General features: G+C 39.0%; 1 protein-coding gene across 1 annotated transcript; it reads right to left on the minus strand.

The window, feature by feature from the left end:
- Positions 1-3,134: 3,134 nt before the first annotated feature.
- On the minus strand, positions 3,135-12,519 carry LOC117385235 (CYFIP-related Rac1 interactor B-like). The gene is made up of 11 exons (XM_033982505.2): positions 12,429-12,519; positions 10,967-11,040; positions 10,769-10,890; positions 9,737-9,842; positions 8,839-8,975; positions 8,651-8,728; positions 8,149-8,265; positions 7,933-8,012; positions 7,289-7,415; positions 3,669-3,739; positions 3,135-3,591 (listed from the first exon to the last, which is right to left on the minus strand). The coding sequence occupies exons 2-11, from the start codon at positions 11,037-11,039 to the stop codon at positions 3,522-3,524; spliced, it is 981 nt and encodes a 326-aa protein (XP_033838396.1). The 5' UTR covers position 11,040; positions 12,429-12,519; the 3' UTR covers positions 3,135-3,521.
- Positions 12,520-14,527: the final 2,008 nt, after the last annotated feature.

A 14,527-nucleotide genomic window follows, 5' to 3' on the forward strand; every position in this document is an offset into this window, starting at 1 on the left:
ATAACCTGGAGATGTGTGTGGAAGAACTGACTGAAATAGAACTGAAGAAAGCACTGGCCAAAATGAAGGCTGGTAAAGCACCAGATCCTTCTGGAGTAACAGCTGAAATGCTCAAAAGGGCTGGAAAACCAGGAGTAAATGTAATCATAAAAGAAAGTAACAAAGTGGAATGCCCAAGCTCTGGAAACCTAACTACACAATTCCAGTATACAAAGGAAAAGGACATACACTGCAGTGCAGCAGTTACAGAGAAATTTCCTGGGGCATGGAATGAAGGTGGTCAGGAAGGTTTTTGAGACCAGGCTGAGGAAGATGACAAATACTGACAACAGACCATTTGTTTTTTCACTGGGAAAAATCAACTATGGATGCAAGTATTGTCATGTGGCAGCTGCAAGAGATGATCTGACAAAAGGAGAAAGAACGATTCTATGTATTTGTGGAAATGAAAAGAAGCCACGGAAGTAGAGGACTGAAAATGAACATGGATAAGACAAAACTGATGATATCTGGAAAACAACCAAAAGAAACTAAAGAGTGGATATTGTGGAAAAGGTGTGGGAGCAAACTTTATCAGATGCCAGAAATGATGCAAAATCTATTAGTTTTTCAGTTGGGATTGTCATTTCTCCCATGTGACACCTGATGGAAGCCTGTGACTGTGGACAGCACAGTCAAACATGTCACCAATGGCGCCTGGAACAGTTGCACTATGTGCCAGAGGAGGAAAGCATCTTGCAAGAAATGGGGAGGGATAATGTAAAAATCATTGGAGTGTCATAAACGAGGTGGATATGCTCTGAAGAAGGATGGCTTAGTGGTGTTGCACTCAGATGAACAACATCATGAGAGGAGCAGGGCTTGCCTAGGAGTCATCCTAGACAAGCCCCACACTACAGTAAAATGGGCAAAGCTAGATGCAAGCCCTTTAACATCAATTTTGTTCAGGTGTATGCCCCCACAAGTGACAGCGGTGAGGATGCACAAGAGATTTATGAACAGCTTGACACGGCATTGAAACAATGCAAAACAAAAGAGAACACTCTCATTCTTGGAAACTTCAATGCTTAAGAGAAGGCAGGGGAACATTGTTTGGTCTGATGGTCTTGGGTTTTACATTTGTAATAATTTATTTTGATTATTTAATAATAATTATGTTTTTTCACCTCCGCCGGCACCACCAGACTGCACAGAGTGGGCTCCGAGCTCCTCTCACCACTTTTAATTATACAGAATCTGCACTGTGTGCAGTCTGTGCCCAGGCTAAGTGAATGCAGATGGACATGATCCGGGCAAACAAGGTAAGGTTCAGTTGAATTTGTGTTATACTCTGGATAACTGCACAAAAAAGCAACACTATTACAGCAACACTTAGAACAAAGAAAACTATCGTCTAGTGCAATGCCCCCACAAAAGATAAGGATGAAATGACCAAAGAGGATTTTTACAATTTGCCTGAAGAAATTCTTAAGAAATACAAGGAAAAAGACTCTACTTTCCAAGGAGACAATCAAAAGCACACAGTGATAGGCAAACAGATCAGAAAAATGTGTGCCTAAGCCAAAGAACCAGTTGGAGAAACTATATGAGAGTAACATGAAAACAATGTATCACAATGTGGAAAGAAAAAAAATAACACATGGAGGCTGCATTCAATTAAAAGATGGAATGATCATTATGGAGAAGGACAAAACAAGAGAGCGGTGGACCAAATATATTGAGGAGCTCACTACAAAAGTAACCAAACAAAAAGATATCTACTTTCTGATGGGCAACCTAAAATACAACATTGAACATTACATTGTCTACAATTATGGTAACCTATTATGGTAGTTTGTGGCATATTTGTGCAGAACATGATCTGGGGATTGGAGGAAGAGTATTCCCACATAAAAACATCCTCTGCAAAATCAACCTTTCAGAGCTTTTAACCATGTTATAGTTGTTTCCCCTTCTCATTTACATTTCTCAGGCTCAGCAATGCCAAAGAAACCCACTGTCCTAGGCGTTGGCCTACTCAACAGACTTATCAACACTGCTTCATCAGCGTAGATGTGGGGTAATCCTGAGAGAACCATCAGCATCTTGTAAGTGTTTCCAAAGCAAGCTTTTGCTTCAGACTGTCCAAACCATGATCCCACTACAGAACTACAGAACTAGACCAGTTCACCCCACTGCCTATGGACGAAGTACCGCGATCTGGGCAAGGGTACCCATAGTTGCAAGCCAACTCTCCAATTCCTCTCTTTTCCATAAGGATTGGGCATACAGGGTCATTTTACCAGAGTTGTAGCCTTTTCCAAAAGTTCCTAAATGAAGATCTCCCAAAACAAAGAAGGTTAAAAGTGCCATTCTCATTGATACTCCTGTCCAAGAGGGAACAGAAAGGTGCAAACTAAACAAGGATTTTTTTTAAAATTACAGTTTCCAAATGAAAAACAAAAGTAAAAGAAACTGTCAAAAGGGGGATAGCAATGCTGCTCTGAAGCCTCTTAAGATGAAAATAAATACATAAATCAACCTCGGTCTCCTAGTTATACACAACCAGACAAAACCAAATGAGGTGTAAAAGCTTTATTTATCCCTCATTTCATTAAAAATACATGACACACAATACACAAAAATATGTTTTCCTCATTACCCAGTAGACCAGAAAGTTACATTTGAAGATAGTTTAAAAAGGAATGTATTATACAGGCATTTTAAACTACTTCAGGACATTATGCTAGCATTGGTATTTCACGTGAGTATAGCTTATATAGATTAAGTGAGCCTTGAAGTCTGTGTATAGGCCTCAATGACTCCATGAATGCTTTTACGCTGATGAAGAGGTGCCAATGGAATGTACGGCACTCAGTCCAAAGCCATATTACGCAAAATATACTTTTTGACCACGTTATAATAACCAAAATGTACCTAGAGTTGTATTTAGCTTAATTCACATTTGTTTTATTAATCTTATAAGTAAGTAAGGATTGTTGGGTCACAGGTTGAAACAATGTGCATTTTTTAAGTCTATAAATCATCAGCAGACATGTTTTAAGCATTTCTGCCATCCAATCACATTCATTACTGCTGCATACCTGCATAAACATGTGGCATGTTCCTTAATATATATTTTAATTTATTTTTTCCCCCATGGTAATTGCCTCTGCTGCCAGTAGATGGAGCCCTACACCAGATTCCAGTATGGGGAGCGCCCACGCTGGAAGATAAAGTCTGGTTTTATACATGGTCATTATTTTATTGAAGTTCTAATTCATGAAATGCTAAAACAAAGGTAGTCAGTTGTTGTCTACAAAGTTCTGATCATTTGACTGCTTGGCAATGAAGAACAAACTTGCTCTGTTTTGCTGATAGCTTTCTGAGGATATTGAGGACTATGCCAGCAGTGTATCTCACAGCCTTTGGTGAAGGAACCAGCCCCTCAGCCAGTTGCCCACTTCCCAGCAGACATTGATCAACAAAAATACACAAAAAAAATAAAATAAAATTTAAAAAAGCATCTTTGTAGCATGTTTTTAGTTTGGCTGCAGCATGTTTTTGATCTGCTTGGGCGTAGTTTCATCATTTAAGTGTTTGGTAGTGTACCTACAAAAACAGAGCAAGAGATCATCAAGAATGGAGTGAAACAGGAAGGATAGGAAGACAAGAGGAGGAGGCCTAACCTGAGTGCATTGAGTAGCCCCTCCACACTGTTTGGAGACTGTTCCTTCAGAAGTCTGATGCAGCCTTTTATCTGAAACACAGCAAAAATGCCTTCACCCATGAGATTAGATCAGTATCAACTTTGGTATTGAAAAGATATCCGCCACAAGTACTCCGTATTGATTTAGATACAAAATATGTGGTCCTATAGTCTCCAGGACATTATCTCCCCTCCCATTGAGACCTTGCCAAGCTAGCAGCCAACACAATCAATACAAAACAACAAAATCACAAAATATCACATTTGTCATTTGCATCTCAAGAAAAAAAATGTCTTGAACTTATCAAGTGGTGCCATAGATTCCAATTCAAGATCTTTCTGTATATTATCGAAGACCGTGTTGCTGCGTAAGAAAAGGCAGATTTTTCCAGCTCATTGAGGCACCTTAGCACATTGAAAAGTAAATAGGAGGAGTCGAGTAGGTGACTATCTGGGCTTATAAGGACCAAGGTTCCCCTCTGTATGGCCTCTGTATGGCTTTGTAGATAAATATGAACCAATGCTGTTTTCTGCAAACTGCCAGCAATGTCCAATCAAATAAACCATAAAGATTGCAGTGATGAGTGAGGGATTTAGTATTGGTGATAAACCTCAGTGATGCATGATATACAGAATTCAGTTGCTGTGAAGTAGAAGAGGAAGAATACATATACAAGGCATCACCATAGTCCATAACAGAAAGAAATGTTTTCCTTTGTGCTGAAAGAAAATCAATGTTTGTCTCTAAATTAGAAGCCAATGTTTTGTTTAAAATTTTAATATGAAGATTAAATGTAAGATGATTGTCAATCGATATATTCTATTTCTATGATTGAACTCTCCATCCATTTTCTTCCACTTTATCCGGGGCCAGGTCGCGGTTGCAGCAGTTTCACCAGACTTCCCTCTCCACACACACTTCTTCCAGCTCTTCCAGGCATTCCCAGGCCAGATATAGTCCCTCCAGCATGTCCTGGGTCTTCCCTGGGGTCTCCTCCTGGTGGGGCGTGCCCGGAACACCTCTCCAGGGAAGAGTCCAGGAGGTATCCGGAATAGATGCCTGAGCCAACTCAGCTGGCTCCTCTTGACATGGAGGAGCAGCGGCTCTAGTCAGAGCTCCTCCGGTGTGACTGAGCTCCTCACTCTATCTCTAAGGGAGCGCCCAGCCACCCTGAGGAGGAAACTCATTTCAACCGCTTTTATCCACGATCTTGTCCTTTTGGTCATTACCCAAAGCTCATGACCATAGATGAGGGTAGGATGAATTTCCCATCAGACGTAAAGAGTGTGATTTTCCCTGAAACAACCTTTTGAGAATATTGTGAATTTAGCATTAAGAGTGAGTTTTAGACTCAACAGAGCCAGCTGTAATGAATGGAATGCTGACAGTAGTTTTTGTACTGCCTCAGCGATAGATGGGTGTAAACCACTGTATCATCTCCATATAGTTGTATTTTGGCCTGCAGCTCATTCAGCAGACTGCAGGTGCATTATTCACTATATTTGTAGCCCTCTGCTTGCACACATTGGATACAGTCTGTAGGAGAATTTGGGAGCGTTTAATCGATTTTTGACTGAACCCAGTTGATCTAAATTTATTTAAAAGCAAGTGGTGATCGACAGAGTCAAAGGCGTTTGAAAGATCTACAAATAATATCTTGTTTTTTGTCCAGAGCATCTGTGATGTCATTTATTACCAGTGTGGCTACAGTGATTGTGCTATGGCCACTTCTGAAGCCAGATTGAGATTTGCTTAGAATATTGTTTTCAGCAAGGAAGTGTCTTTGCTATGTTTGAAGGCTTTGAAATTGGTCAATAGTTGTTCATATTTGATGGGACTCCTCCTTTAAATAAAGGGAGAACTTGTGCTGTTCTTTAGTCTTTAGGGATAACATTTTGAAAGAGACTCAAGTTAAAAATGTAGTTGATCAGCTCTGGCTATGATATCTGTAGCAACTTTTAAGAGTTGATCTGGGCCTGCAGATTTCTTGTGATCGATTTCTGACAGAGGTGTGTGAACATAAAATCAAACACGTCAATATCAACAGGTACAGGAGTATTCACATTTTGGCTCACCGTGTAGAGCCAGCCAGATTTACCATGACTTTTTTATTGTGAACCTCTTCTGAACCAACAATAATTTGCTCAAAAAGAAGAAATTGACAAAAAAAAAAAAGTGGATTTAGATTTACAGAGCAGTAGCGTACATGTATTTCTTGATTTTCTGAACGCTACGCAGTCAGTCTGTGAATTAGTAGATCTGGTTTGACCGTAGTTTGTTCCTTAAATGGATTTGCTCTTTGAGAGTCTCTGACAACCAGGGATTGTTTTTACTACTGATTCTTAAAAAAAAAAACGGTGCGTGTTTGTTAATAATGGAGAGAATATTTTCAATGAAAGTATTCCCAGGACAGCTCAGGAATCGGTGAGACTTTAGTTAAGTCACTATGGTGGAGATCCTGTAAAAAAGCTTGTTGTTCAAAATTCTTTTATAAAATAAGCGTGGTAATGCCTTGGGTATTTTGGTATTTCTGGCACAGGAGACACAATGCTCACTGACATCATTACAATAAAGAGCTGTGTGTATTTGTGAGCTGAGTTGGTTAAAATTAAGTCAAGAGTGGCAGATTTGTTATGTACTTTGGGATTTATTCTGGTCGGATCCATACGAGTTGTACCAGGTTCAAACATCCCCCATTAGAATTAATTTTGGAGACATTTATTTCATGCAGAATGTCAGAAATAAACTGGAGGGCATACTGTGAGGTACAGTGAGATTATTTCATATTAAATCTTGTGGAGTTAAAGATGCACTATGCTATTTCACTTTTTTCTGGTGGAGGGTCCAACATCTGTGTGTTTCTATGGAGATTTTACTTTGTCTAAAATGTTTCGCACAATGGCATAACATGTTTGTGCAAGTCAGCAAATCACCAGGCCAAGTAATATGTCAGCTCTATGGTACTTTCAAGGTACTTTTGAGGGATGAGTGATAGATATAGACTCTATATTTAAAAAAATAAAATAAAAATATGTAGACGGATATAGCTTCCAAATAGAAATTGAGCATGGGCGCGCTTCTGGCTACATCAACTCTGGCTCCAGTTCGCTTTCTATTGAAAAAATGTGCCACTCTCACTGTAAGTGCCGCTGTTATTTTGGTCTTAAAATGTTCCTATTAACCCACTCTATATGATCCTGGTGGAGTTTTTTTTCGTTATTTTGTCCATAAATCAAGATATGAAAATGAATGGCAGACAAATCAGACGCCTTCTTTCCCTGAGGTCACTCCCACTAGCATTAGCAACAGGTTTTGATTGACAGTGTTGCTAAGCGCTTACCCCGCCCCGCTCCTGATTGGCTCTTTGGTTGCTATGGTACTTATGGTCGGAATTCCAAATATGGAATTCGGCTCCAAATTGGCCCCTATAACTGCTAGTCTCGATGAGCTTCATTTGGCTGGAGTAGGACGCTAGGGGTGACGTCACAGTCAGTCCACTTCTTTATATATTCTATGGTGATGAATGAGTTGTTTAAATATGATTTTTTTAAATATACACATAAAAATTTGCAGTAAAGTTTCAGTCAGTAAATTCTTACATCGATATTGGAGGTTTTGATGAAGGCTCCGTGTGGGTGCACATGGTCGAACAGGATGATAACTCCCACCATCACACGAAGACAGAATAGCACTGTCTCCTCTGAGCTGAACCGACTGCGGTACTCTCTGTGGAAAACAACTTCCAGAGTTAGTACTGAGCCAAAACATAACCAGGACTAAACCAGGAGTAAAGAGTGAATCATCCAGAACTAAGGACAGCACATTCAACTACTGAGGGACTAAACTAGATCTAGACTATATAGACTGTTTGTATGTTGGATATTATCGATTAATCTCAGATTTTTATGTGCAAGGACTCTTTTTGGTGCTCTATAAAGCAGATCTGGACCTCAGGAAGAATGACCATTGTCAAGGCAATGGCTAATGGAGATCAAAGCAAACAAACATAAAGGAGTATTAGCCACTCTATAAACAGTAGCGGGTTGCACTAAAGTTAATTAGTCGTGTAGGTGAGGCACATTGAGTGCTGAAATGATTGAGAATGAGTCTGAATGAGTCTGCTAGACCCTGGATTATAAAGTATTATATTCATATGTTGGGTCTGGTTTGGATTCCTTGATGCTATCTCATTATAAAAATGATTTGTGTGCATTACAACTCAGCTAATGAGACGTGGACTTACGGAGTCTCCAGCATGACTTTGCAGACACTGGCCATAGTTCTGAGGCAGTCTGTGGTGTTTTCCAGAGGAACATCAGGGTTCTGTCCACATAGACATTCCACAACAACAAGAATGTTCTCATCAGTCTCATCATCATTACAACTGCACCAGCAGATCTCCTTATTATTATGAATTGCACTGACCTCCACCAGAGCACCATGGCCACAGAGCACTCACCTCTGAGACAAACCTGTCGGTGGCATCGCTCAGAGTTTTCAGCATGGGCGTGGAACAGGCATAAAACAGAGACATCCGATTGGCCAGCTCATTGTCCACTTCGTTCTGGGATTCTCCCTGCAGGTTTTGACAAGGTGCACTATTATTGACACTCATCCTTTTACAGCCCACTATGTCATGTTTGTGTGGGGGCTAAAGCAGCACTTTTGTGCTGTGGTCATTTACTCTTCCACATGTAACTAATGTTAGTTCACTTGCTGTGAGAGGAACATGGCTGGAGTCATTTTAATCCTAATCCTAGAAAATAGAATCCACACATAGAAGAAATGCTTTGGTCATTTCTGTTGCCACAATTTTATGGAAGAATTACAGTGTGAACTGCCTTCTTGATGGACAAGGCAGTGAGTTTGGGCCTAAGAACTACAGAGGCAGCCTGACCATTCCATAGTAGAGCACGCCCACACAAACCTACATGTGTGTACTTATTCACTGAGCTACGTACAGTTAGTTTGTTGATCTTCATTCGGCTGATAGTCCGTCGATAATAACTGAAGTCATTCTGAATGGCTGGGGTGGTCATCTGAGGACAGAACACAGAATAAGATCATTATAGATACTCCAAACCGCTTTCTATTTAGTTAACATGGAAGTAAACACCAATCAGAGAAGAGGAGTGAGTGTACGTTGCACCTTGAGCTCGTCAAAACGCAGCGTGAAGTGCAGGATGTGGGCGAACTGTTGGGCCAGAGCCTGCTTCTGTTCCAACTGCTGAGTGGGCGGAGCCTCTGCACATGCAAAGACGTCCAGTAGGAGGCACAGGGCGGACTCTGGACAATACAGAACACAAAACCGACAGTCAGACATCTTGGTATGGGAAGGACTAAGCAAGAACCATACCTGAAGTTACGCTATTTCCATCGGCCCTACTCCACTCTACTCAACCCCACTCGGCCTGATACTGTTCATTACTCTGTAGAGTGGGGAGATACCCACCACAAATCCATGGGAACTCTACTGTAACCATGGATTATGAATGAGAGTATCCTTATCGAAGTACTGATACGTCCATACTGACTCAGCACAAATGTGGGTATCGATATCGTTATGCAAATATAGATACAAATTAACATGAAGGCATCAGTTGTAGATATGTTGGAGCCATGTTTGTTTTTGCTTTGTGTCAAAAACTTCGCCCACAGCATAATGGACTGATCCAACAGTAAAATACACTACAAAAGTAACTGGTGTCATATTAATACCAAAAATTGTGTTATCATCCATCAGTTCTTCTTAATAGGAGACTATTGTCTTTGTACTCTCCTTCAGTTTTGTGTGGACAAGGGCCAACCATTGATACCACCAGCACTCAGATCAAACAGTGACAAGTAGTCTGTCTACGCTTGATTAGAACCTTGTTTAGAAAGTACAGAACAACTTCAAAATGGGGTGGAAATGAGTAGCTAGCAGAAACATCAACCTATAGGAGAGCTCGAACACATCAGTCAATCAAGAGAGTAGAATAAAGAGTAGAACAGCAGAGTAGAGACTCAATGAAAAGAATAGGAACATGGTGAAACAAAGATCTGACCGAGTTTCTGGGAGAAGTCATAGAAGGTGTGGAGTTTAGTGACCAGTGGCAGGACTGCAGCCCAGGCCCTCTGCTGCAGCCTCTCCACAGTGGGCCTCTGGATGGCCTGCACACAGGGGAAAGGGGGGGAGAGTCTGGGATCAAAACTGTTATATAAAGGTATAAATATTCAGCCATAAAAATGTTGTTCATCTGCCATTGTATTTATCCATAATGCAGTGAGTAGAGCTGTGGTCATTTAACCTTGTACAGCAAGATGATTTCCCATGATATTTGTGAATTCAAATACTCAGTTGTGCTACACACATGGATCTGGTATGGAGCTCAGCAGTCCCGTCCACTTTGACGTCCGCTCTTCTACATTAATTTTTTCCCTCAGACTTTTCAACAAATTGAATTATTAAGAGAGACACGATGGAGGCTAAACAGCTACGTGGTTACTAATACTAATATCCATAACACAGTTGTTTCAAGTCCAAAAATCACATTTAAAATGGAAGATTCAGCAAAATGCTTTAATAACATATATATATATATATATATATATATATATATATATATATATATATATATATATATATATATATATATATATATATATATATATATATGTATATATATATATATATATATGTATATATATATATATATATATATATATATATATATATATATATATATATATATATATGTATGTATGTATGTGTGGGTGTGTGGGGATGTGTGTGTGTGTGTATACATATATATATACAACATATATATACACACACACACACACGCGCACACACACGCGCACACACACACACACACACACACATATATATATATATATATATATATATATATATATATATATATATATATATATATATATATATATATATATATATATAGTGGTCATTAGTTACCACATAGCTGATTAGCTCTGAGCCAATTTTCTTTCAGAAAGTCTATGGGAAAAATGTATGACATTTACTTCCTGAACCAGACGGAAGTTACCGTTGAGCTCCATTAGCCAGGTTGGGTCAGTACCTGTCGGATCTCCTCTCCAGCTCCTTTATACATCTGCAGCTCCTCTAGAATCTCTTGGCCCTCCTCCAGCACCTGCTTCACCTTCTCAAATGTGGCCCTCTCTGCCTCAGAAGGCTGTGCATCTGTAAAGATCAAATCCAGAGGTCACACATGAAGTTTGTCTCATCTGTAGAGCACGTTTCTCAGTGTGTATCTTACGCTCAAAGTCCAGGAAGAAGTTACATCCACTGCTGTCCAAGTCTCGGGTCAGCACCCTGATCAGGTTCCCCATGCTGAAAAGAGAGTACACTATGTGCCATAAGGGTGCACCATGGAACTTTTGTGGAGGGTGGTCCAAACAGTGGTCCACTGTTTGTATCCATGAAGATGTTGCTTTGACAGGAGTGTTCCACAGTAAGGCATTAAACATATTTAGTTAGCACAGATTCAATTCTGGTGTTTTTAATGCCTATGAAATGCTTTGAATATTTTTCTTAGTGAGCTTGTTTCCATATAGATATGTTAAAGCTGAAAAGTTCACCTGAAAAGTTGCATAGTGCAGTAGAATAGAGTCTGTCATCTACTTGTCACCATGGGGATGCTATAGTTTTGCCTAGAATGTTCCACAATATGCCATTAAAGTTATATATCTTGCATTTATTCACTTGCAGGTGTTTCTATTGTCTTGAAAATCATTCATTCTTACTGTTGAGCGTGGTTGCCTTTGTACAGATCTGACCTGTAAATTGGCATTATGGTATCACTCACTTGTCTTCATGGAAATAGACAAGTTTGATATAATAGTGTGGAACATTATAAGCAAAGCATCAATACAGGTAACCAGCAAGCAGACCTCTTACCAGAAAAGTTACAGAATGCTCCTTTAACCTACAGTAAAAATCAAGTTGGGCAAATGGCCTTTTTATTGTCAGTCAAATACCTTGGGAAACATATATTCTTATTGTGAGTGGTATCGGCTTGTTTCCATAGAGACAGATGGAAGATAGATGTTTAATGTCATATTGTGGAACATTACAGACAAAACAATGGCATTATTATTAGAACAGTTAGTGCACCTTTTAAAATGCACTGTAAAGTCTGTAACCTGCTTGTCACCAAGGAGATGCTGCTGTACATGGAATGTTCCACAGTATGACACTAAAGTTATCTTGTTTCTATTTTCTTGAAAAACTTGCATTCTTTCTGTGAGCAGGGTCGCCTCTGCACAGATCTGACCTATAAGTTGGCGTTATAACAACACTTTCTTGTTAGATACAATACTGTGGAACATTATAAGCAAAGCAATGACGTCTAAATACAGACAACCAGCAGGCGGTCCCTTTACCAGAAAAGTTACACAGTGCACCTTTAACCTACAATATAAACCAGGTTGGGCAAATGGCATTCAGGGCAGGACAGATAAACTCAGCATAACAATGCAGTCTGTCAATAAGTAACAGTAGTTTAAGTGATCAGTCAGAAAAAAAACTTTGTAACTCATTCTAAGTCTAAGTAAGAGACCAGGAAGCATTGTTGCAACTTGTTCCTCGGGGGCAGGTATTTTGACGGACAAATTCAGACTTGTCCTGTTACCATGAGCCCATCACCCCGGTTTTTCCCAACTCTCTATCCCGCCGCAGACACCCTCCCAAACAAGCACCTACCCTACCCACCCACTGACCTGCTGCAGAGTCTGAGAGCACTCGGCCAGGACAGTCCAGGTGTGATCCAGGTGTGAGGAGGGTCAAACGCACTGACTGGGTGGCACAACCCGGAACACACACCGGAGGAGCCGTCTGACCATACATGGAGTGGTATGGTCGGGAGAAGGTGGGCAGCGGCCAATCACAGAGCAGGATTACAGTGACAGAGGAAATACTGGAAGCTCATAGGCTGCAGTGTGAAATGATGTGAAAATGTTTTTATGAACAGTGCTGAGAAGGTATCTTCATGCTTAGAGATGAATTGTTTTTTTCACATTTGAATTCAGATCAGTCGTGCATATTTTAAAACACCCAGAAGCATTACCATTTTAGAGAATGCTGATGTCAATAATTAAAGCTCAACTGTGTAAGTTTTAGCAAAAATATAGTTTTTATTTTTTTATTGCACTAAAAAATGCAAGTTTATTAGTTTATCTGTACAGCATTTACTTACACGATATCGCACGCAAAAACAAATTAGTAAAAGAAAAAAAAAATCATAAAGAAAAGAAAAATAGATTTAAAAATATTGAAAAATATCATTCAAAAACATGCGTCCTTACTGGGAGCAGGCTTGCATCTCCACAAACCTAACTCTTACTTAGCCTGGAGAAGTGTCTGCTTCGACTTATTTCCACTGTAGTACATAAAACTATCTCCATGGCGATAGTTTTAATTTTGAATTATGCAGGTGACATGCGACTAGGGATGACGATAAACTATAATGTCGTTTATGGTGATAAAAAGGGTGGACATTAATCGTTCATAGGACATTTTATATAATCGTGATAATCGCCATCAAAGATTACCACCATTAGATCAGCTGAATGTGCAAAAAAAAAAAACTACTTCTCCACATTTTCTGCTAGATCAGTGTTGCTTTCACTTATAACACAGTACAAAACTATAACAGTTGTTTAAATATAGAACCTATTCATAATATTAAAATGAAAATTATTCCTATGCAGAATATTTTAAAACTGTTATCAATTTTAATAATTATTGTGATATAATCGTTAATCGCAATTATTTTGGCCATTTTGATAATTGTTACAGAAAATTTCAATATCATGCCATGCCTACATGCGACTTCCAGAAGGTTACACAGTGTAGCTTTAAGATATGATCCATAAAAGCATTACATATTTTAGCGGGAAGTGCATAGGTATGGAAATAAATACAGTGTTCCCTTGTTTATTTAGGTTATGTTCCAAAAATAATAAATAAAAGGCGAAATCTGCAAAGTAGAAAGCTTTATTTTTTACAATTATTATATATATTTTAAGGCTATAAAACCCCTCACCACACACTTTATACACTTTTCCCAGAGAGGCGTTAACATTTTTTCACATTTCTCTCTTGTTTATACACTCAAGTACAAACCTTCAAAGATTAAAAAAATAAATAAATAAGCACAGTATTATAGAACTAAACCAAATACTATACAGTACTGTAAATAAAAATGACAGCTTTTAGAAATACTGTGACAAATTTTATTTTAATGATCAATCTACGAGGTTGGACACATAAGAAATTATTAATAGTGACTCTAACATATTTCACAGTCCCTCTGACTGCGCCTCTTCGTCCTGGTGCTGATCCGCTGTAGTGTCTTTTCTACTGAAGGCCTTGATGCAGGTGTCTTTTTCCAAGTGAAGAACATAGTTATGAGTAGTTGTTGGCCTGGGCTCATATTACATAGACACACAAAACTGCCTAGGAACACATGGAAAATATACATACCACTTTGGACTGCAAGTAAACAAACCAATGAACCGAAAACTTTAAATTTTACTTCTCAATTGTTTCTCAAATAGTCCTCTGTCAGGTAAGACTTATTATGCATTAGCATAAAGGCTCTTTTTCATGACCTTAAACTAGACTTATGATAAACTAAACATTTACAATATTGTTCAAAATGTAAAATTATCACCTTCATGGTCTTATAAATGAAGGGGAAAAATGAGGGGAAATTAAATGTGAAATGTATAAAAGAAAACAAGTCAAGTAAATTTTCTTACAGGTATTACAAACACACCAGCACCATCTAATGGTCAAACAAGTGAACTGTAACATG

Source organism: Periophthalmus magnuspinnatus, chromosome 17 (assembly GCF_009829125.3).
Source record: "Periophthalmus magnuspinnatus isolate fPerMag1 chromosome 17, fPerMag1.2.pri, whole genome shotgun sequence".
In the NCBI taxonomy this organism is placed as follows: domain Eukaryota; kingdom Metazoa; phylum Chordata; class Actinopteri; order Gobiiformes; family Gobiidae; genus Periophthalmus; species Periophthalmus magnuspinnatus.

Bases quoted from the DNA above. Each gene is read 5' to 3' on its own strand.
- LOC117385235 (XM_033982505.2), bottom strand. From the start codon at position 11,039: ATGGGGAACCTGATCAGGGTGCTGACCCGAGACTTGGACAGCAGTGGA. The intron at 8,976-9,736 runs GTCAGATCTTTG...TGTATTGTCCAG, and splicing joins TGACTTCTCCCAGAAACTCG to AGTCCGCCCTGTGCCTCCTA. The intron at 8,013-8,148 runs GTGAGTGCTCTG...CTATGTGGACAG, and splicing joins CCGACAGGTTTGTCTCAGAG to AACCCTGATGTTCCTCTGGA.